This window comes from Cyprinus carpio, chromosome B23 (genome assembly GCF_018340385.1).
Source record: "Cyprinus carpio isolate SPL01 chromosome B23, ASM1834038v1, whole genome shotgun sequence".
Classification (NCBI taxonomy): domain Eukaryota; kingdom Metazoa; phylum Chordata; class Actinopteri; order Cypriniformes; family Cyprinidae; genus Cyprinus; species Cyprinus carpio.
This window is the reverse complement of record NC_056619.1, coordinates 23,855,395-23,878,542: the sequence shown is the minus strand read 5'-3', so window position 1 is coordinate 23,878,542 and position 23,148 is coordinate 23,855,395. Positions and strand designations below refer to the sequence as shown.

The 23,148-nt window shown below is 34.7% G+C and overlaps 2 protein-coding genes across 2 annotated transcripts; both read left to right on the top strand.

Annotated features, from left to right (window-relative positions):
* Positions 1-5,844: 5,844 nt before the first annotated feature.
* On the top strand, positions 5,845-13,962 carry LOC109099602. Its single transcript, XM_019113116.2, has 2 exons — positions 5,845-7,984; positions 12,442-13,962. The coding sequence occupies exons 1-2, from the start codon at positions 7,537-7,539 to the stop codon at positions 12,660-12,662; spliced, it is 669 nt and encodes a 222-aa protein (XP_018968661.2). The 5' UTR covers positions 5,845-7,536; the 3' UTR covers positions 12,663-13,962.
* Positions 13,963-14,277: 315 nt separating this feature from the next.
* LOC109099605 (cytochrome P450 2J4-like) lies at positions 14,278-21,709 on the top strand. Its single transcript, XM_042750204.1, has 10 exons — positions 14,278-14,421; positions 17,639-17,847; positions 17,924-18,086; positions 18,197-18,346; positions 19,082-19,242; positions 19,417-19,593; positions 20,409-20,547; positions 20,639-20,826; positions 20,903-21,044; positions 21,117-21,709. Exons 2-10 carry the CDS (start codon positions 17,650-17,652, stop codon positions 21,290-21,292), a joined length of 1,494 nt encoding a protein of 497 aa, XP_042606138.1. The 5' UTR covers positions 14,278-14,421; positions 17,639-17,649; the 3' UTR covers positions 21,293-21,709.
* The last annotated feature ends 1,439 nt before the right edge of the window (positions 21,710-23,148 follow it).

The following is a 23,148-nucleotide window of genomic DNA, read 5'->3' as shown; positions in this document are numbered from 1 at the left end:
AATGATATATTTCTTTGTCATATTTTTTTCATGACAGTTAAGCACATTTTCTCCCATATTACCTTCTTGTATGTTCTTATATAATATCATTTATTTAATTATTTAAAGTGTAAAGTATTCATAGAATTTATTGCACCACATTTATTTTATGCTGATCTATTTTACTATAATACAGAAAAAAAAACTTAAAGAGTAATGAGATATTAGCACCTTGCATCTATATTTTTTTTATATAATATTCATTATTTTAAGTTTAAAGTATTTACGGTGGTATTTACTGCACCACTTTTATTTGCTAATCTGTTTTACTCTCATTCAGAAAAAATAAATAAATATCAAGATTATAAAAATCAAGATTTTAGGGAAAATAATGTTAAAACATTATTGCTTGTTTAATTTTGAATCTGGGCTGTTTTCATGACTTTCACCCTCTCACATCTGTGATTATTGCTTTAGGAATTCTTAAATGCCCACATTTGGTCAGAAAAAGTGCATTTACTGATGAGATGAACCTGTTTTAATTCAATTGGGCCATTTCTTGAGCTCTTTGATATTGAAATAGAAATGTTTTAGAAGTGCATATATAAATTATGTATATAGCTTTATCTACCTTTGATGTTCTGTGCTGAAGCCAGTCGTCTCTTGCAATCAAGGTTGATGGTTTAGTAATTATACAACAGTAAACACTCTTGTTCTCTGTGAAATGATAGCAGGCACTTTGAAATGTGAATGTTGTAAGATGGCCTTGAAATAAGAGTATATGTCATGCAGACATTTTCATTAGTTTGAATAGTGTTGTCATGTTAGCATTTCAACAAATCGATTAACTGTGAATCATAATGGCTGCTGCTCATAACTGCTCTGATCGTGACTTAATTAGACTTGAAAGTTTTGAATGTCACTTTTCTAAATATCATTTAGATTTTGTTGAATGGATAAACTACTTGGTTCTAGTGCACTTGAACATGAAAGGAGCTTGAATATGTTTTCCTCTCATGAGGACAGTTACGGATGAGTCTTTACTTCCTGTCCTGCCACACCAAACAGATGAGTTTAGGTCTTCAGGGCTAAATATCACCACTACTGCTACATGTTCCCAAAGACGTAATCCCCATCAGCCATTAATGTTATTTTTAGAGCCCTGGGTCATCGTGAAACGAACATCATAAAGGGTGACTAATGGAGATGCAGGGCAGCGGCGCTGAAATTGAATCTGCTTTAGTGCTGAGCTCACCTGAGGACTTGCAGAATTAAACTGAAACATTACATGAGAGGGAAAACAAGCTCTCCGTCTGACTGTGTTTACCCTGCACAGCAAAAGACCTCACTTTTAGCCATCGCAGATGGAGACATGAAAAAACACAACCAGATTTGCATTTCAAAAAAGAAATAACAGCGCTTGCATAATAGCGTTTAAGTTTTAGCTGAGTTTAGGCTTTAGGTTTTGCTTCTAATATATTGAGTCATTTTGCTTCTCAAGTAAATATATCTTGATTTGAAAAAGATTTAGATATTTGTACTGAAAAGACAAAAATGCTGAATAAGAAAATCATTTTTTGCAATGTAGAGATTTAGAACAAACCCTAACCAGAATGTTCGAGGGACATGGCTTGAAAGCACTGTAATGAATGAATGAAATTCATTTAGACCACTGAGGGAAGATACACACGCACACAGTCTTTTAAATGACAGGAAGACGAAACAAGGACATGAAGAGAAAGAGAGAGAAACACACGTGCGCACACACAATGTGCCATGTGCTGCTCCATCCGAGGTCATACCTGATTTAAAGGAGTGTAGTGAGTATGGAGCAATTTTCATCAGAGCATTTTCATCTGAGATAAGCAGCTCCACACAACTGTGGCTGTTTATTGCGTGTGTCGCCTGTGAGGATCATGAGGAAGAGAAGAACGCTCCTCTTCCTCCACCCTCGTATGAATCTGCACTGATTAGCTCTGATTGGAGAATCACAAGCACCTATGAAATGCTTTACTTATACCTTTAATGAATTGCACAATCCATCTCACGCTAAAGTCAAACCTACAACACACTCGAAACGCTCACACCTGGATATTACAGCATGCTGTATTAATATACAGTAGGGTAAAGGAATAGATCGTGCAAAAAAGAAAAATCTGTCATCGTTTACTCCACCTTGTATCGTTTTAAATGTGTTGGACAAGGAGGAATGTTGAAGAATCATCCCAATCTGCAAAAAAAAATTATTTGTCCTCATCATTTTAGTTTTTTTTACAGTATAAATATCTAAACAATCTTAAATGTAGGTACAATTACTTAAGAAGCATAATGGCATAAGTCTTTTTTTTTCCTGAAAAATGCTTAAGTGATTTTGCATTAAAAATAAGAAAAAATGTCTGCCAATAGGGAAGAAAATAAACATGCTTTCCATTAAAAAGAAATTGATCAGTTTTTCAGAAAACAAGTATCTTAAGTAATTTTGCCTCTCAAGTATTTGTATCTTGACTTAAGAATGTTTAGATATTTGTACTGAAAAAAGACAGAAATACTGAAGAAGAAAATAAATTTTTGCAGGGTAAACACTGGTTTGAATGTTTACATGCTGTGTAAATTTGCATTATCAAACTTTTTTATGAATGCTTGGATCTGCACTAATGTGATGTAATATTTACCTGTCTCGTGACTTCCTGACCTCTTGTCTTGTCTTTTATCTGGCTTCTACAGACTCAGAACTGAAAAACAGCAAAGCTGCACTCATGTCAGTGCGGGACTGCAACTAATGTCTCCTCTGAGGACTTGGATGATGAAATGTCTGGCCTAGATCTACAAAACACCCAGATGTGCCATCCCAGGCTGGGACAAAAAGGTTATGAATGAAACATGATAAGAGCAAACAGAACAACTGTCTGGAACAAACTCTTTCAAAGAACCAAACTTGGAAACTGTTGGATGAAGGTAAAACTCTAGAGGTGATTACATTACAATTAACGTTTAAATGTTAGCATTTTTCATGTTTGTTCTTTAATAGATGTGTATGATAATGAGAAACCAGCTCTGAAGCCATGCTATAATTACAATTAACGTTTAAATGTTAGCATTTTTCATGTTTGTTCTTTAATAGATGTTATATATATATATATATATTTCCTATTTAGCTTTCATTTATTTATATTTCAGTTTTAGTTTTACTTATTTTAGTACTTCAACTTTCCAAGTAGCTGCCAAGGCAACATTTGTAGTTTTCATTTGAGTTTTTAAAATGTATGTTTTTCATCTAATATATATATATATTCAGGTTTAGTTCCGTTTCAACTAATGAAAATTATTTTGAATAATTATCAATAATTTAACAATAAATCTCAGCAGAACTTCCTCTAAAATCAGAGAATTCTGTCTGGGTCTAGTGGCTACTCTTTACTGGATATCGGTCATCAATTTAATGTTCAGTGCTGCTCCTCTGCCATAATGCCCAGTCATCCCAATGCTGAGTGAACAAACTCAGTTTATGTGCACATCTGGAGACCTGCACATCAAATGACTTGGCAGCGCTTGAAATTAGCACACTTTTTGAGAGGATTAGAATGTTTTTTGAATAAGCCATTCGGCTCAGATTATCCACCCAGAATATCTCCCTGTGCATGCCTTTAAAATGATTGCCCTGAGAAGATGGGAAACCTTTAATCTAGAGGTAGCTCACTGCATGATGGCGAGAGAGAGAGTGTTTTATTCTTGCAATGCAGAGGTTTCCATCTGACAGATTACTGCGAGGATATTGTGTCATTGCAGAGATTTCGGTGTTACAGACCACTGTATTTAACAGTACAACATTATGTTTAAACACAGAACACATACTGTAGCTTGACGCATATCAGAATGTTGTGTTATGATACAGCTCTGTTGAACACTGATGGAAGTTCTGCCTTTGTAGTATTCCAAATAATGAGGTTCTTTATGTTAGGATGCTGCCTTCCTATATAGGCATCATACTATACAGCAATCTCACTAGATTTGAGCTTTTATTTTAGGAAATCAAACAAGATTGAAGGGGGGAAAAATCATCTCTTTTCAACACCATATTCCCTAAAGTGATAACTAGTGTTGGTTGTAAACTCGTTGTGGCATGTAATCAACATTACATACTGAAATAATGGAAAGTAATAATAAAAGTAATTCATTTCCAAGACATATCTTGATGCTGATAAGAAAATCAATTGGTGTGGTTAAAAAAACCCAACTAAATATGCAGAAAATGTAATAAAACATGTTTTTTCTTCACTGTAGGATGTTAATCTCACCTGAAGACAAGGAGACAGATCTTTGAAGGAGCATTGCTGCATTCAGCCAAGCTTTAATAAATGGTCTTTTGATATTTATCATCAAACCCGCAACCGGGAAATCCATCACGTCTTGCTCAGACTTCAGTTGCACATGCCTCCCTCTACCTGATTCGGTCTTTTGCTGTGAGGTCACTGACTCCCGTCTCTTGTTCTTCTTCTTTTTGTTGAAAGCTCTGGTATGCTCTTAATTGACTCCAGTCCATCAGAAAGGGGGGGCGGCGAGGCCAGCGGACACACAAGTGTGCAAAATATCACAGGAGGTAATTGACAAGCGCAGACTGGGTGACCTCCTGTGGAGAAAAGTGACAGGGGTTACCGCTGTACTTGAAAAGTGGGACTTGTGGGGGTCAGTGGCGGTGAACTCTTTAGCTAATGGTGGATGGTGTCCAACATCAGTTAAAAGTTTGAAGTTATAAAATGTATAGTTCCCTTCCAGACTGGTCAATACAGAATTTCTGTGGTGCTAAAATATATATAGCTATGATGCAAAACTATTAAACTTTGCTTAAATGTCAGGGATGTGATCTAATACTATGCATCATGGTGTTTTGGTCAAATAATAAGCCTGTGTCATTTGACTTTTAATCAGACAGTTGCAGGTTTGAGTCCAGCCAAAATTAATGATCAGGAATCTGGATTTCATACTAAAATATGAAAATGCAAACTAAAGCATGCAGCAAGGGCACAGTCCTACCTCTTCATTCATGCATTACTCATAAAAATAATGTTCTTCCATAAACTGGGTTGTTTCTAAAATGTGCTATAAATCTCTATCCATGACAAATTTCTCTTGGGAAGTAAAAGGTGTGAGCATTTAGTGATGTCTTATTTTTCTTGGGGAAAAAGGCTAACTAAACCACTTTATAATGTTGCATTGGTTATTTCAGGTGCATCACTAACATGAGCAGCTGGTCTCAATATATTTCCAATCAGGTGTTCGGCAAGTTAGCCTCTAGTACTACACTATTAATAACTGTGCTCAAAACCCCTCTAAAACATCAAACTACACTGTTAGAAGTGCTAACATGCAAGTTTAACCTTAATTAACAATTTCCAATCTGATTTCAGCCAAAAAACGTTGTTGTTGTTCTAAATCTGTATGAATTTCTTAGCTGTTGAACACAAAAGATGATATTTTGACGAATGATGGTAGCCAAAAGGTTGACGGTATATATATACAATATATATATATATATATATATATATATATATATATATATATATATATATATATATATATATATATATATATTGTGTTCAGCAGAAGAAAGAAACAGGTTTGGAACAACAGGTTTGGAACAACTTGATGGTGAGTAAATTATGACAATTTTAATTTTTGGGTGAACTGTCCCTTTGATTCAGCTAAATATTAATATTTTCGTGTTAAAACCATTTAATTTAGATGTTACCATTTTTTGATCCCTGGTGTAGGTTTTTTATTTATATATTGACTCATGTCAATATATATATATATATATATATATATATATATAAAGGGAATAATTCAGATGGCTCACATAGATTCATAATGTTGCCCAGTCAGGAAAGTTGATCACATTAAGACAATATTAAAGATAGGCTATATATCTCCTTCTCTCTAGCTCTTGGAGTCGTGAGGCACGGGTCAACACACGAAGGATGTTTTCGCTAGGTCTCCTCATCTCTTATCAGCAGAAGCTAGAGGATATCTCACGACGTGATCAGAAAAGGGAACACGTGATTTTGTGGCGCGCACGGCTAGTTATAGATGAGTGTAGTTCGGATGAGATAACCACAGAGGTTTGTCCCGGGGGTTTGAGGTCCTGGACCACCATTATCACCCTGCTAGTGATGGTGATGGTTAAAATGTGATTATTTTTTATAAGAGTGATGTCTCCGTCGATTCTGCATAGTCTCCTTCAACCTTGTCCTTCAACGAGTAAATGGTTAATGGCTAAAAAAAAAAAGACCCCAACCTATTATTCTGCAAAGAAGTTGTCCTTTCCCGTTGAATATTTCATACATGACGAAAGATAATGTTTTAAGTGTTTTGTGAAAGTTATTCCTTCAAGTAGCTTAAAATGAGGATTCCTCAGTCTGCGCGCTCTCAGTGGTGATGGGAAGCGCGAGCGAGTGGCGCGTCGTCCTTATACCTTGAGAAAATGATGCAAAAGCTCCATGAAACCCGTTTCCAGGTCAACATGGGGTTAGACTCGCTGAAGGCGACCCTCGTTACGATCTAGAACGCGCTCGCTTTGAATCCCCCGGCCACCCACAGCATGCAAAATTAACGCGCGTGTTTGGAGCTTGTGAGGCAAATGCTGACGCGTTGACGCTACATTTGATCGGTTCGTCAGCGCGTTTGACGTGCAGACCGCTGAGGGATCTTTATTACTCTTAAGGACTTTTTTATGGACTCGAACGATCGTCGCAAATGTCTTGCTTGTGGAAACGCTTTCCTGGAGAGCGACACGACTTTCGGATTTTTGTATATTATGAGACATTAATCAAAATGACGTGTAGGTTACGACAGTAGCCTGCTGAGGCATTTTTCGCACTCTTAACGACTTTTTATGGACGCGAACGATTCTCGCAAGCATCGTGTTTATGTGGAAATACTTTTCAGGTGAACGCTGTATTTGTGAATGTTCTGCATAGGCGTTTATTTAGACGTAGGTATGTTTTAGGTTTTATACTCAAAACTCCTATCATACTGCACCATTTTTCATTTAAAGAACGTTTGTTTGCATTTTTTCTTATTAAACGAGGAAGTAAGACTCGAATGATCATCACAGACATCCTGTTTGTGTGACACTTGGATACGTTTTGATTAGAATGAAAGGTATTCATTTTTAACGACGCGTTTCATGTGTTACAGAATATTCCTGGCTATTTGCGACTTTTTATGGACACGAACGATCGTCGCATACGTGGAATTTGGGAATGTTCTAAATAGAATACAGTGTACTTATTATTTATACGCAAAGCTCATACTGCAGAACATTTAGTTCTGTTTTATCTCATTAAAGAAAAGAATATAGTGCTGTGATACTGTATTTGGGAATAATTGTGAAATGGTATGCGCAATTCTAAAGCTTTGGTTTTATTTCCAAATCATTTTAACATTTGCAAGTTGCATTTTATCAAACCAGGACATTCATGTATGAGGAAACTGATATCCGCATTTGGATAAACTGAACGAGACTTCAGCAGGAGTTTGGCGCAACTAGATCCACTGGTGATGCCGGAGGTCACTTCCACCAGAAGTGAAAGGCTAACATCCAAAGGCATTATGTTTTTTTGCAACACCACAGCCATCAAGGACTGGAGCTATTTTCTCTCTCAAATCTGGCCTCTTGTGAATAAATCAGCGGGATTTGTTCATCAGAGTATGGAGCGGGTGGAAGCGGTGACGAGCACCATGGTGACGGCTCTGGAGCCCGACCTGAGCGGCATGAGCGCCAGTCACCCGCCGCTCAACTCCAATCACACGTCCGGAATGGAGCACGTCTTTCAGTACTCGTACTCCGAGAGTGACCTGCAGTACACAGACTACAGGACGCCGCCGAGGGACTCGATACCGCTGCCCAAGGCGGTTCTGTACCTGGTTATGGCCGCGCTGGTGGTGGTGGCCGTGGCGTACGCGATCGTGGGGCACCTGGTGAAGGATCTCGTGCATGAGTTTGTGGGTAAGTGCATTCTGGAAATGTAGTGTATTTGATCAATCAAACAACGCTCTTACTAAACACTGTGCATGTATTTTGATGTTTTTGTTATAATAGATGAAAAACAGAAATGCAAATGCATCAGTTTTGTATATTGCACTATTGAAAACAGCTCGTTAGGCTGGTTTCCCTAATCTAAACCAGCAAACGTGCTTAAAACCCCTCTAAAACCAGCCATATAGTATTCTTTTAAATTTTCATTATTTGTGTGTTCTTTTGACTATGCATTTATAGCTAACAACGAGCTGAATAAATGCAACTACATGTGCATCAGTTTTGTACATTGCACTGTTGAAGAAAAAACAAGACCAACCTATGGTCTGACCTGGTTTAAGCAGGTTTCCCAGCTGAGCAGTGCTTAAAACCCCTCTAAAACCAGCCAACAGATCAACAAGTTTGGTTCAATGAGTTTGGCTGAAATGTGCTTTTTGGAGGTTTCTCCCAATGTTTGCTATGTACACATACAGTATGTATGTGAGTGTAATGGATAATATTCTGTTTTTAGGGCCCTTGATGGAGCACACAACTGTTTGCATCAGTTCTGACATGCAACTCTGAAATGCACCTCTGCTGACATTCAACACTGTACATTCACATTCACCTCCACAAGCATCCCGACCCGTTCTCTCTCAAAGCTCGTGTTGAGTATCCGGAAGGGGATGAAAAGAATTACATTTAATTCCTTCAGGGTCCCTCACTTCTGTTTTTCAAAGACCTTGACGTTTACCTGAAGCGATGAAGCAAGGCAGGTCACACACACACACACACACACACACACACACACACACACACACACACACACTTACACTTTCACTCACACACACACACACACTCACACTCACACACACACACACACACACACACACACACACACAACCGAAGCAGAGAGGGGGCATGAGCACTCAACAATACCTGAGAGATTTCTCCAAAAGCCCTGGTTACACCAAGTACTCTTCTATAGATGTAGCTCTGTGCTTTTGTGTGGGTCCTGAGAGGTGTAAATGTGAAGATCATCGGTTTGGTGAGATTCTCACTGTAGTTTTTCTCTCTACAGGGTCAGACAAGGGTAGTAAAATACAATTGTGATTTACAAGTCAGACGCTCTCCTTAGTTTCCAATTTGTCTGATAAGAAAAATAAGGTTAGGGTTGACTTTTGTTGCATTATTTTTCTAAGTGACAGGATTTGCATTTTTTTCTTTGTGGACGATAAAATGCCTGGGGGTGGGGGGGGTATTTAGAAATCATCTATCAACTACCTAGAACTCCCTAGAAACCTCTTAGCAACCACTCAGAACACCTTAGAATAGTAGCAGTGACTTTTGCCCTTCGCATTTGTCTGGAAGGAAAAACATAAAAATAATCTATTTTGTTTAAATAGCATTTTCCGTTGACCCCAGTGTGATGATGTGCAGAACACATACTAGTTGGCTTATGAGTTAGAAATTACTGTGGTTTTTATTTAGTTTTCTGTTATTTATTTTTTCTTTTTATTGCATGCACATTTTAAAAACACATCATATTAAGCATTTCAAAGTTGTCTTTATTTAGTAAACTAAATTAAACATTGACTAAAAAAGGACTACTTTCATATTATAGCTATTTTTTCTTTTGTTTATGGTGAAATTAAGTTTTGAAAAGGCCAAAAAATATTATACTGACCTACATGAAGTAACTTTTTAAAGGAAATATACTGAATAGGTGTATGGTGTTTATACTATTTTTTTTTACTTTGTATGAGTGTTTTTGTCTTTAGGAAAGTAAATATTAATCAAAAAATATTACATTAAAATGTAACGTTTGAGCCGAACCATAAATATAATAGAAGATAAACTAATATATCAAGTTGAAACAAATTATAAGATGGTCTAAAGTATAATTTTATCAAGATTAAAAAAAAAAATGTATACAGGAGCCACTTTTCTTACAGCATGAGAATTTTTTTTTTTTTGTTGTTATTATTAAAAAAATCCTTTTTAACGTCCTGATCATTTTGTCATGCTCATTTCTCCCCTAATTGGCATACATTCGTATGTGGAAAGTTTTTATCAGTCACAATTGTTTACTCACACACTTCAGACTGAAGTTCCTGCTGCTGTTTCTGCTCATCTATTCCAGCATGCTTTCTGAGTCAAAGGCGAAGGCATTTATTACAGCCTTTGGCTGCATATATAGGCTGGTTGTTTTCAGTTAGTGTTCAGTTTGATGGAGCGTTTAGACTAGATGACGGTACATTACAGTTGTATGAATCATTAATCAAGTAGCACTTTAATTCGCAATAGGTGAACTGCAAAGTGTTTAATTAATGAAGTCGGACAGCAGCCTGGGGCTCATATATATTATGTAGTGTGTACTGCATTACAGAAAGATGCTGTTGTTGCTTCCTAATTGGAATATCAATTTTGTTTTCATGAATTGTGAAGTACGATCTGGACATGTTCGTGACAGGTTTAGTGAGATTCACCTAACTTGTTTCATAAAGTAGGGCTGCATATCATTTAAGTTTTATTGAATTTTTGAAATCAGACCTGTTAATCAAGACCTGGTCTATTTTTAACTTTATGTCCTTGAATAATGATGTTTGAATAATGAGTCTATGAAAGTGTGCATGGCTCACAAAAGTCTTGCTACATTACTGTCATCAGTAATCAGATGTATGTGCTTGAGTGCATTATATATATATATATATGTATGTTTAAATAATGAGTCTATGAAAGTATATATATATATATTTGAGTGCAATATATGTATGTATGTTCATCTCAAACTTGTGTGATTTCTGCACCTCTGTCAGTACAGATTACTATGGTTTAACCTCTCACTTCTGCTGCCAGAGGCTGTTTACTGGCATTTCTGCTTTGTGCCTCCTATCATTTTTTTATTACTATTTTTTGCTATTAAATTTCTTTGTTACCTGAAGAAATGTTTGCCATTCAAACAATTAAAAAGACCCTAAAAATACTGAATAATAAAATAAGTACTGAATAACAATAATAAAAGCAAAACACCTGCGGATTAAAATCTGTATATTCTTTTTGTCAAAAATTGAGACTGAATAAGCCTTGAATGAAAATACTAATATGCAGTAGTTCATAGTTGTAACTCCAAGGTTCTGCATTGTCCAAAACAACATTCTACACATGCTCTTATACATCGTCTTGTGCTTTTGCTGAAATGATGTCAAAATGTGGAAAGGATAAGGACACATTAGTTTGAGAAGCACTATTTTAAAATCCTTAAGCAGATAACTCCCAAATGTAAGCATGTGTGGTGGTTAATTTTAGTGTTATGGGAGAAGAAAAAAAGGCTTTTTGCTTGTTGTACCTGGCAAGTTAAAATTTTAAAGACAAACAGTGTTATTGAAACATTATTTTTGCATACGCACTTCTGATCCGAAGTTTGTAATAATTGGAACACTTTTTTATACTCACCAAGCCTGCATTTAATCGATTAAAACTACAGTAAAAACAGTAATATTGTTAAATATTATTAGAATTTAAAATAACCATTTTCTATTTAATTTATCCCTGTGATGCAAAGCTGAATTTTTAGCATCATTGCTCCTATCTTTAGTAGGGATGTAATGATTAACCGCGATATGTGATGATTCAAATCGGTTGAGATGCTAAACAAATTGCGATTTAATTAGGGGTAGGAGTTTATAGTATGTCTAGGGGAACTTACTGTCTTTGGAAAAGTTTAGATGGTATTTTTTATTTTCATCTTGCCTCTGTATAATGCATATTAAAGTTTGTAAGTGCAGCACTGCTTCTTTTACAGCAGAAACCAAGGAAACGCTTTAAGCACCAGTTTGTAAGTGAGAGTGAATCTGCGTCTCGTTCAGCTCATATGCTGTTTCGGTTTCATGCCTGATAATTTTATGTATAGTTTCACAAAACTGAAGTCAAATCATTCTGTTTTTGCTTCAAATTTCGAAATCATAATATTTAATTTAGATTAAAAATGTTCATGTTGCATGTATGTGCAGCATCTTTGTTTGGATCATGATAACCAAGGAAACGCTTTAAGCACCACCAATGCAAAGAGCACAGACAAAGCCTTATTTTGTTTATATGAAGAGATTTATTTTATTTGTGTTACTTATTTATATGATTTGGAGCTTGTTTTAAATGTTCAGTCTTCATCTTAATTAATCCAAATGTTTAAAGTGTGGTCTCTGACACATAAACTAAGCTTAATAATTGGTCTCTATGGAGGCCTGAGAACAGGTGTTTAACATCACAGCTGTTACTGTATGTCCTTCAGCATGACTGGAATGCTTTATTGGCCAGTCAGCATCCAGAATAATACCTATCTGTTTTTATATTGTCCCAGCTTGCCTGTCACAAAGTGAATGTCCCTTCTGGATCCATTTGAGTCTCAATGTGACTGATAATCATCTGTAATCTGTGTCTCTCATCAGAGTGGGTGTTTGGGCCCCGTTCAGACAACCGCAGGAGCAAGAGTGAGGTGAACTGCATCAGCAGCAGCATGAATGAAATGAGCGAACTCTCGCATCCAGCCGACACTCGCTGCATCGTGTACAATCACTCTGACTGCCCGAGCGCCATTAAGCCGGAAGAACTGGTGGTCACCATCGATGAGACCTCGCAGCTACCTCGTGAAGCTTACAGTGGGACCTAATTGAGACCAAACTATCACCGTTTGATCCAGCCCTTTATTATGAGGAGAAAAGCACGTTTGCTTTAGTTTGATCAGCATCTGTGATGTTGAAAGCCGGCATGTTGAAGTCACATGGCGGAAGACTTATCCTGGGATGAGCAAAACTGAAGAATCTCTGAGATTTAAGAAGGAATGGAATCACTTTAAAGTACATTAAATGTTCCGTATTGAGTGCTGTGAGACACTTTATATTTTCAAATCGAATAGAGAAAGAGAAAAGACACTTCTTTATCGTTCATATCAGTCTTGTCACACAATATTTCAGTTTATTTTTCTTGTTTTGTGGAGACATGCACTGTGAATCTAGAATAGTGTTCTGCTGTTATCCATTTCCTACTCTACCTACAACCCGCTATGGTTTGATTTTCCCGCTTTTTGCAGATATTTATGGCTGTGTACTTATGATATTTGCAAATACTCACGTTTTACTCAATTTCAGGTTTCCTGTGATCGACTATGCTGCTTAAAAACAGAAATGCATAGAGATCTTGTCCCTGCAGGTTGCTTGAAATTCCAAGTTATGAAGATGGTTTAGATAAACAGCCCTTGATGAAAAAATGATCAATGGTTAATCCACAATGGCTTTTTCATCTAAGGCCGTGTTACCAAAAATGTGTTTTATAATGGAGAGAGATGCTACACAAACACTTCTCACTGAAAATATGTATTTAAATGGTAGAAAGCTGCAGTTAAATAGATTTTTGATAATATATATGAGTTATATGTTGACAAAGTGGTCTAAAAAAAATCATATCTCTGTTTACTTCACAACTAAAAGGGCTATAATTTCAGGTTTCATTGCAGATGGTCATCATAATGAAGCTTCAGATCTGAACATCACATTTTTAAACAGATATTAAAGTCAGTGTGTATTAAAAAGGCATAATTGGCAGAGTTATCACTTATCAAATGTTGCAAACGGGCAAACTTTGCCAACTTCTGCTGTCCTCTCTTTCATACATTTTTAACAATAAAACTGAAAAAAGAAAAAGAAAAATAGCTGTAGGCAATTTACCTGGCCACTCCTGCCATATCAACAACTTGTTTTGACCTTTGTAGCCAAAGTGTAATTAATTGTTACGTCAGATGTCACAAAAATGCAAAAAATACTAAAATCGTTTTGTTGTAGGCCTAATTCATATGTCCAGTCCATGCCATGTAACAATAATCAAAACATGTTACAAAAGTTGTAGAAAAACACAGAAAAGATGTTTTTCCTGTTGTTCATGTCATGTCCTGCATTTTACACTAATGCCACAAAAGTCACTTTAATAAATGTGTGACATTATGTCTAATTTATCTAAAACAACTTGCTTGGTATTCATTTTTACATAAGTGTTTCTGCTACAAAAACAAAGCCTGGCACTTTTTTTTTTTTTTTTTTAAGAACTTAAAAAGTTTTTAGTGGGTACTTTTTCAGTGATATTAATGCAAGCAGAAAAACAAGTTAGTCTTCAGCAAGGAAAAGTGACGTACAAAGGTTTGCAATGTTGAGAATTCTTAATACATTTATAATTAAAATTTGAATTTTCCCACCGTTGTATTTGTATTCTTAGTGTATGCTCAATGACGTTAAAAAGTAGGCGGGCGCGCAGTGACGTCATCACCACAACATTCCGCACTTCCTCGCTCGCAGACTGTCGCCTGAAGTCTTCATTTGAGCGGCTTTGCGTTTGTATTTCCACGGCCGTTCATTTTTTGATTAATAAACAGAGTGCTCGTAAGTACAAATACCTATATCTATGCAGTGTTTAATGTTCAGATGCGGCTTCTGTTGTAGCTGCGTTTGTGAGGTAAACTCTCAGTCGGGGAGAAAGTCCAACTTGTGTTTTTATGATAACGTTACTTGTCTTTACCGTGAAGGGACTTTAAGCGGTTTGTCTTCTGCCTTCTTTGCAACGTTACAGGTGGCAAAAGTCACTTTTACCCTATTAAAATGATAAAGAATGAACCTCTTAACTTGTCACCCGTCCCCTCTCTGGGACGCCTAAGTTTACTTCACTATATTACAATTAAATCCTAATCTAATCATGACAAACTATATATCGGTGGAAAGCTATAGATATTTTAACCAATGTTTTTTGTAAAAAATGATGTAGGAAAAGTAATAGATTAATTTATGACAAGAGTGCACCAAAAAATCTACATCGTAACAGGAGTTCTGACCTTTGTCAAAAAACAAAACAAAACAAAAAGTCTTCTTCGGTGCCTAAATCATCAGAAATCATACATCAATTTAAAACTTAAAATCTCAAAATTCATCATTTGAAACCCATTTCAAAATCAGACATTGCATTACCATGAAAATGGTACATCAATATAATTTTACAAAATGTTTTCATTCATGAATCATAAAAATGTAAGTTTGGATCATGCACTTAAACATGAGTGGTGACAGTTAAGGGGTTAAACCACGGAGGCAGAGTGTCAAAATCAAGGCTTTTGAAAAGATGTGCAGGACATTCTGAAAGAAATACCAGTGATAAATACATTTGTAATATATTTTAATATTTAAAACATTTTTTTTAGAACGTATTAATATAGAATGTAAAATTATATCAATGGTAGACCATTAAGTTTTATTGAAATTTTGTATACAAAAATGAATTAAATGAGTTAAGTTAATTTAGTCAGGTTAGTTTATTCAATTCATGCTTTCAGTTTCTGTATTTCTGTACAATTTCACATAACAGATGTTCACATATACTCCAAGATAAAATAATAACCTAATTTTTAAAAATGACCCCATTCAAAAGTTTACATACAGAACTCTTGAATCGTAATAGTATGTGTCACTGTCATTTCCTGGATGATCCACGACTGTTTGTATATTTTGTGATAGTTGTTCATGTTAGTCCCGCCTGCTGTTCTTCAGAAAAATCCTCCAGCTCCTGCACATTCTTTGGTTTTCCAGCATCTTCTGCCTATTTGAACCCTTTCCAAATCGTATGATTTTGAGATCCATATTTTCACACCGAGGACAACTGAGGGACTCATACACAACTATTACAAAAGGTGAAAACATTTACTGATGCTTGTTTACAGTCAGTTTCTTTTTTTTAATATGCTGTAAAACTGGCACAGATTACGTTTCTAAGAACTTGACATGTTTTTTTTTTTTTTTTTTTTTTTTACTTTTTTTTTTTTTAACTATTAGGGTTGGGGTCATTTCCAGTAAAAAAATAAAATAGTTCAGAATTCTTGCAAGTTGGACCGTTTTTGGACAGTGAGTGTTACAGTTTTAGTTTGTAAGGGTTAGGTTATGAATGTGTGTGTATTTAAACACATTATGCAGTGAGTAGAAAGTTAATTTGGTATTCCATTTATATGTCATTGAGCTCACACTCCTCAGTTTGAGTCTGATCTGCTTGTACTTGATTATTTGGCTTTATTCAGTTAGGAAGCAGTTGTCAGTTGGAGCTGAAGGAGATTCGAAGGAAGTTTTTCTCTAAAACCTGCTAATAAAACAATAATGCACTAAACATCTGTAGGAAAGTAGGCCATCGCTACTTCACAGAAGAAGGTCATAAAAATTAATAACTGAAAACATTTGTGCGTTTGCAAGGTCAAGAGTGTAATATATTGTCTTGTGTGAATTGATTGATCAGATCTGAGTTTATTGTTTTGATCTGTGTTATTTTTTGGGGTATTTTTTATATTTAGTGTTTCATATTCAGTGTCCTAGTTCTGCAGGCAGTGTTTGAAAGTTCAGGACTATTAGTCAGAAACTCACTGATTCTTCAGATGTGAGACGCCACACGTCCGTCAAATTTATGAGTAACTCTTTACATAAAGTTGCATTGGTTAATGCATTGGTTAACATTAACTAACAATGAGCAATACATTTGTTACAGTATTTATTGCTCTTTGTTAATGTTAATTAAAACAAATGCAACTGTTTAGTGTTAGTTCATGTTATCTCAGGTCCATATTATTAACAGATACAATTTTGATTGTAGTAAATGTTGAAATTAACTTTAAGATTAATAAATACTTCGGTAGTATTTTTGTTCATGTTAACTATAGTTAACAATACTTAGTTCATGTTAATGTAGTTAACTAATGTGAAGTGTCACTCATTTAACTGTTATTAGTTATGAAAATGCCAGCATTTACTTTGAAATTAATTCAAGATTTATTCTTTATATATATATATATATATATATATATATATATATATATATATATATATATATATATATATATATATATACGTGTGTGTGTGTGTGTGTGTGTAGTAAAGTTGCATTTAGTAAAGTTTTAATTGCATTGTTTTTTGCCATTTTATTGTGTGTGCATGGGGTTTAATATGTATATGCAGTGTTTTAGTATGAAATTTTATATTTATACTATGTTTTATGTATCTATTTTTATGTATCTATAAACTATTTTTTAGTTTATATATTATATGCGTATATATAGATATATATATATATATATATATATATATATACTATATATATATAATATGCACACACATTACTGTGAGATTAGGTGTCTCCTATGCCCCCTAAAGGCTGTATTTATTTGATAATAATACAGTAAAATCAGTAATATTGTGTAATATTATAACAATTTAAAACAGCCATTTCTATTTGAATATATTTTAATATGTAATTTATTCCTGTAATGCAAAGCTGGATTTTCAACATCATTACTCCAGTCTTCAGTGTCACATGATTACATGATTATTATTAATGTTGAAAACAGTTGTGCTGATTAATATATTTGCAGTTTTGGCTAAATTTATTTTTTATGTATGTATTTATTAATTGATTTGTTTTATTTTATTTATTTATTTATATATATATATATATATATATATATATATATATATATATATATATATATATATATATATATATAAATTATATTTTTTTCTTTTTATTTTCTAAATGCATTTTTGAATGATATATTTGTGTGTAACCTGCCTCTAGTATCAGTAAGCATGGCGTCAGTGCTGTCACAGCTGATGGGTCAGTGGATGGATGTTCAGGGTCTCCTGATATTTCTGTGTGTGCTGTTGCTGGTGAAACACCTGCGAGATGTTCTTACAAACAACATGCCGCCAGGACCCTTCCCTCTGCCTTTGGTTGGAAACTTTTTAAATATAGGCTTTAGTGATCCACTTGGCACCTTTCAGAGGGTAAGTCACATATCAAATACAAATGTGTTAAACAATTCTGTGTGAATGTGTAACATGTACAGATCATGTTGTTTAGATTGCTGAGAGGTATGGAGATGTGAGCACACTGTATCTGGGAAACAAACCTTGCATACTGCTTACTGGATACGAGAGTTTCAAAGAGGCTTTTGTGGAGCAGGCGGACATCTTCACAGACCGGCCGTACTTCCCTATGGTTGACAAGCTCACTAAAGGGAAAGGTACAGATGCAGAAAAAGCTATATTGCAGTAATCAGATTCAATCCTGGCAAAATCGGAAATCATTTTCATCCTAAAATTGACCTTTGCCCACTTCATTCTGTCTGTGTAGGTCTGATTATGTCCAGTGGACACATGTGGCGTCAGCAGAGGCGTTTTGCTGTAGCGACTCTAAAATACTTTGGTGTGGGGAAGAAAACTCTAGAAAACTTCATCCTGCAGGAGTGTCGCTTTCTCTGTGACTCTTTACAGACTGAACGAGGTCAGTGAGCAACATTTTAGGGGTTAACACCATTTCTTCTCCTTCACAAACAAGATTGTTGTCATTCTTTTACCAAAACTCCAGTGACATGTTTCAAAACCAGGGAGTGACATTTTCAGTGTCACACTTATGTCTTGAAGGGCCGTATGTACATACTGTCCTCTACAGGCCACCATCTGCAAGTGCAAGTGTCCTTTGAAGGTCAAATATCTTGGAAACCACATGAGAGCTCATCTTTCTGAATTTTCTCTTTTCGTTTAAATAAATACACAGTGAGATTCAAAGTCTGAGACCACATTGAAAATCTGGGATTTTTTGTACCTGTAAATAAACAGATATTTTCAGGATTTGAATGTTTTAATAATAAAAGCTACTAATACTAATACTAATAATCATAAAACAAACAATAAAATGTAATGATAATAAATAACTTAAAAACAGTATAACTGACAATAATTTAATAATAATTATTAAAATAAAAATAAAATATTATAAATACATTATTAAGTAATAAAATAATAATAATAAATAAAATAAGTAAAAACAAAATGTAATGATCATAAATTATAAAAAAAATAATTTAATAATAGTAAATAAAAATAAAATAAAATGTTAAAATAAAAAGGAAAAAAAAATCAATTAATTAAATAATTGTGAGCAAATGTGTGGCAGCATGTGAATAGAATAATTTTGAACTCATAACATTGTTCTTTTCTTTCTTTATTGTGTTTCTAGGTTTGCCCTTCGACCCTCAGCATTTTGTGACGGATGCTGTGGCTAATATAATCTGTGGGTTGGTGTTTGGTCACAGGTTTGAGTATGATGACCATAATTTCCATCTGATGCAGAAGTATTTAGATGAATTCTTACAGCTCCCCATCTCCAACTGGGGTCGGGTACGAGATCAGCCTGCTATAACAAGACTAATAAAAAGACTAACCCAAAAACTAGTTAAACTGAAATGAAATGAATGCTGTAGCATAGCATTTGTCAATAAAGCTAATTTCATGTTTTATGAAAAGTGTTGCATTGTTTGAACATATGTTTGTCCTTTATTTGTCTCTTTACAGTTATATAATCAGTTTCCCACCCTCATGTCGATGCTGCCAGGAAAACACCACACGGCATTCGCCAGCATATCTAAACTTAAGCCCTTCCTGCGGGAGGAAATCAGAAAACACAAGGAGGAGAGAGACCCGTCCAACCCCAAAGACTACATCGACTGTTATCTGGAAGAGATTGAGAAGGTATTGGTGTCCCAGGATGCCCTTGTGTATTTATATTCTTTTAAGAGACCTTTATGGGTAGTCGGGACATGTGTTAGCACCTCTTTTGTAAATATTCATGTCTGCCCTACAGAGAAAGATGCTTTTTGCCTCATAATGGTGAAGGTACAGTTTTTATATTTAGGGGCTTAGTGGAACATAACTACTGAACCTAAAATAAAGTATATTTACTTTAATAGTGAAATAGATTAAAAACATATCTGAAATTATTTTATATATATTTAAATATATATATATATATATATATATATATATATATATATATATATATATATATATATATATATATATATATATATATATATATATATATATATATATATATATATATGATTAATGTATATAAATACATGTACAATATATAATAGTGTATATACTGTAGTAATCCATAGTAAATAAACAGATAAATGCAAGATAATATTTTATATAACTATTAATATATTTATGTAAATATTTAAAATATATAATTTATAAAAGAATAATAATAAAAATACATTTTGTAAATAAATAACAATTGAAAATAAGTAAAATGTAATTATCATACATAAATAAAAAAGCAGATAATTTGGTAATAGTAATAAAATGACAGTTTATATATATTTATATTTATTATGTATATATAATTATATTTATATATATATATATATATATATATATTTATATATATATATTTATATTTATATGTTGAATAAATGGAAAAGTATATATCGCAAAATGTATTTTTGGCGGTATGTGAATTTTTTTTTCTTCTTCTTTTTGTATTTCATCATTGCCAGTGTAAGGACAGTGAGGCAGAGTTCACTGAGGACAACCTGATGTACTGTGTGGTGGATCTGTTTGGAGCAGGAACAGAAACCACCTCTAACACACTCAGATGGGCCTTACTCTTCATGATCAAGTACCCAGAAGTACAAGGTGGGATAGCAATCTATCAAAAATGTCACTTCCTGTTGCTTGCCTTCAAAAACTACCATCAGCATGTTCTTCGTCGACTATTTTCTCTCAGAGAAAGTCCAGTCTGAGATCGATCAGGTGATTGGACAGGCACGCCAACCTCTGATGGATGACCGAACAAATCTGCCGTACACCTACGCGGTGATCCATGAAATCCAGAGGTTTGCCAACATTGTTACCTTCACACCTCCCAGAATGGCCAACAAGGACACCACAGTGGGAGGACGTCTCATCCCGAAGGTTATTTTGTTTTTGCGTCTTGTACCATACAGCATTTATGTGAATGAATCGGTAACTTCCCGTTGGTTTATCACAGGGTGTGATAGTGATGCCATTGCTGAAGTCAATCCTACAGGATAAGAATGAGTACAGCACTCCGTATGAATTCAATCCTGCTCACTTTCTGGATGAAAATGGTAAATTTTTGAAGAAAGACCATTTCATCCCATTTTCAATAGGTAGGTTGTGTCCATACAGCTTTAGTACTGTAAGTTTACCCTGAGTTTACTAATCCAGAACCTGATTTCCAGGTAAGAGGATGTGTCCAGGTGAGCAGCTCGCTCGAATGGAGCTCTTCCTCTTCTTCACGTCTCTGATGCAGCGTTTCACCTTCCTGCCTCTTGAGGGACAAACGTTGAGTCTGAAAGGAACTATCAGCGTCTCATCCGGTCCTGAACCCTTCCAGATACGTGCTGTGCCTCGATAGTGTAGATTTTAATCACTCAGAAATCAGAATCATGCTCAAGCGCCAGGGTTCATTATATGGGTTCTTCTCCCATAGGAATCCATAGCTTTGGCTCACAAACAGTAATTACTGAAGGAATTTAATGCATTTTTAAAAGGAAATTGTTCTGATTTTCTTCTCTTAACACTACTTTTCTGCTCAAATACTGTCTGGTCATCAAATGCAGGAAAATCAAATTTAGTAAGATAAATACAGTAATATTGTGAAATCTTATAACAGTTTCAAATAACTTTTAAGTGTGATAGGAATAACCTGAATTTTTAGTATCATTACTCTAGTTTTCAGTGTCACATGATCCTTCAGAAATCATTCTAATATGCTGATTTGCTGCTCAAGAAACATTTCTCATTATTATCAATGTTGAAAACAGTTGTGCTGCTAAATGCTTTTTAATGGAAACAGTGATATATATTTTTCTAGGATTCTTTTATGAAATTTCAAAAGAACAGCATTTACAGTATTTGACATAGAAACCTTTTGTAATATTATAAATGCCTTTACAGTCACTTTTGATCATTTAAATGCATACCTTCTGAATAAAGTTATTATTTTTCCCCAAAAAAAAGTTTCTTACAGTGTTTTTGCAGGAAATTTGGCAGATTTCATTTAGAAACACTCCTAACTAATAAGTATTTTAATTCATCAGAATGTTTTGCAGACAAACAATAGTTAAATCTTTTGCATAGCCCATATTAAAGGGATACTTCACACAAATATGAAAATTTTGTCTTTAATTGATGTTTGTTTTTATCTTCGGAACACAAATTAAGATATTTATGAATATAACTGAAATGTTAAAGGCCCAGAAATGTAGTAAGAACATTGTTGAAATATTCCTTGAGACACCAGTGGTTAAACCGCAGTTTTATGAAGCTACGAGAATATTTTCTGTGCACAAAGAAAACAAAAATAACAACTTTGTTCGACAGTTTCTTCTCTTTCATTTCAGTTTTTCGACACGTGTTCACAAGAGTACCACTACGCATGCGCTGCACCATGTTTACAGGCAGAGGAAGACACACACTGTACATAAAACAGTCTTTGTAAACCTGTCTGTAGATTTATACAGAGATTTTTTGCCCAGCCTTACTTATTTGAACCAGAATATACAGATGATGAACTAAGAGAGATGGACGTTGTATGTCAGTAGCACCATAAGAAGAAATCGCTGAATAAAGTTGTTATTTTTGTTTTGCATTCCCGTAGCTTCATAAAATTATGGTTGAAGCACTGATGTCACATGGACTATTTTAACAATGTCCTTGTTACCTTTCTGGGCCTTGAACATATCAGTTATATATATAATATTTCATTATGGATTCTTTTTCTACAATCCAACCTGAACACAAGTAGATAAATGCAAATAGCAAATGTACAAGCTAGTCTGGAACTGTATCTCAATGGCAAGTTGGCCACACAGCTCATGCATATCTTCACAGCATGATAATACTACTATGACTCATGAATATTAACTAGGTGACATGATGGTCCAGAGAGGGCCCATGATCATTAAATTAGTTCAATTCACAAGTTCAAATTCTGATTTCCACTCTGTAACTTCTGACAAAATCAACAAACCCTTATAAATCAAGTAAACACTGGCAGTGATTTAGGCCATTACCTCTGCATATGTCTCCGGTGATGAACAAACAACTTGGCCATAAAAATTCATCACTGGCAGCAGGACGAGGTCAAGGGTGTAATATCATTTCTTGGTGCTAATGGCTTTTTCAGCTACAGACCCCACAGTGAGAGCTGAATTACAATTAGGTGTATTTTCTGACATGGTACATGATCTCTGAAAATGTGAAATTGAC

What these genes read in the sequence shown, in the direction of transcription:
- LOC109099605 (XM_042750204.1), top strand. Translation starts at nt 17,650, where the DNA reads ATGGCGTCAGTGCTGTCACAGCTGATGGGTCAGTGGATGGATGTTCAG. An exon ending in CAAGTACCCAGAAGTACAAG is followed by an intron (nt 20,548 to 20,638) that starts GTGGGATAGCAA and finishes ATTTTCTCTCAG; the next exon opens with AGAAAGTCCAGTCTGAGATC. An exon ending in TTTCATCCCATTTTCAATAG is followed by an intron (nt 21,045 to 21,116) that starts GTAGGTTGTGTC and finishes CCTGATTTCCAG; the next exon opens with GTAAGAGGATGTGTCCAGGT.
- LOC109099602 (XM_019113116.2), top strand. Translation starts at nt 7,537, where the DNA reads ATGCCGGAGGTCACTTCCACCAGAAGTGAAAGGCTAACATCCAAAGGC. An exon ending in TCTCGTGCATGAGTTTGTGG is followed by an intron (nt 7,985 to 12,441) that starts GTAAGTGCATTC and finishes GTCTCTCATCAG; the next exon opens with AGTGGGTGTTTGGGCCCCGT.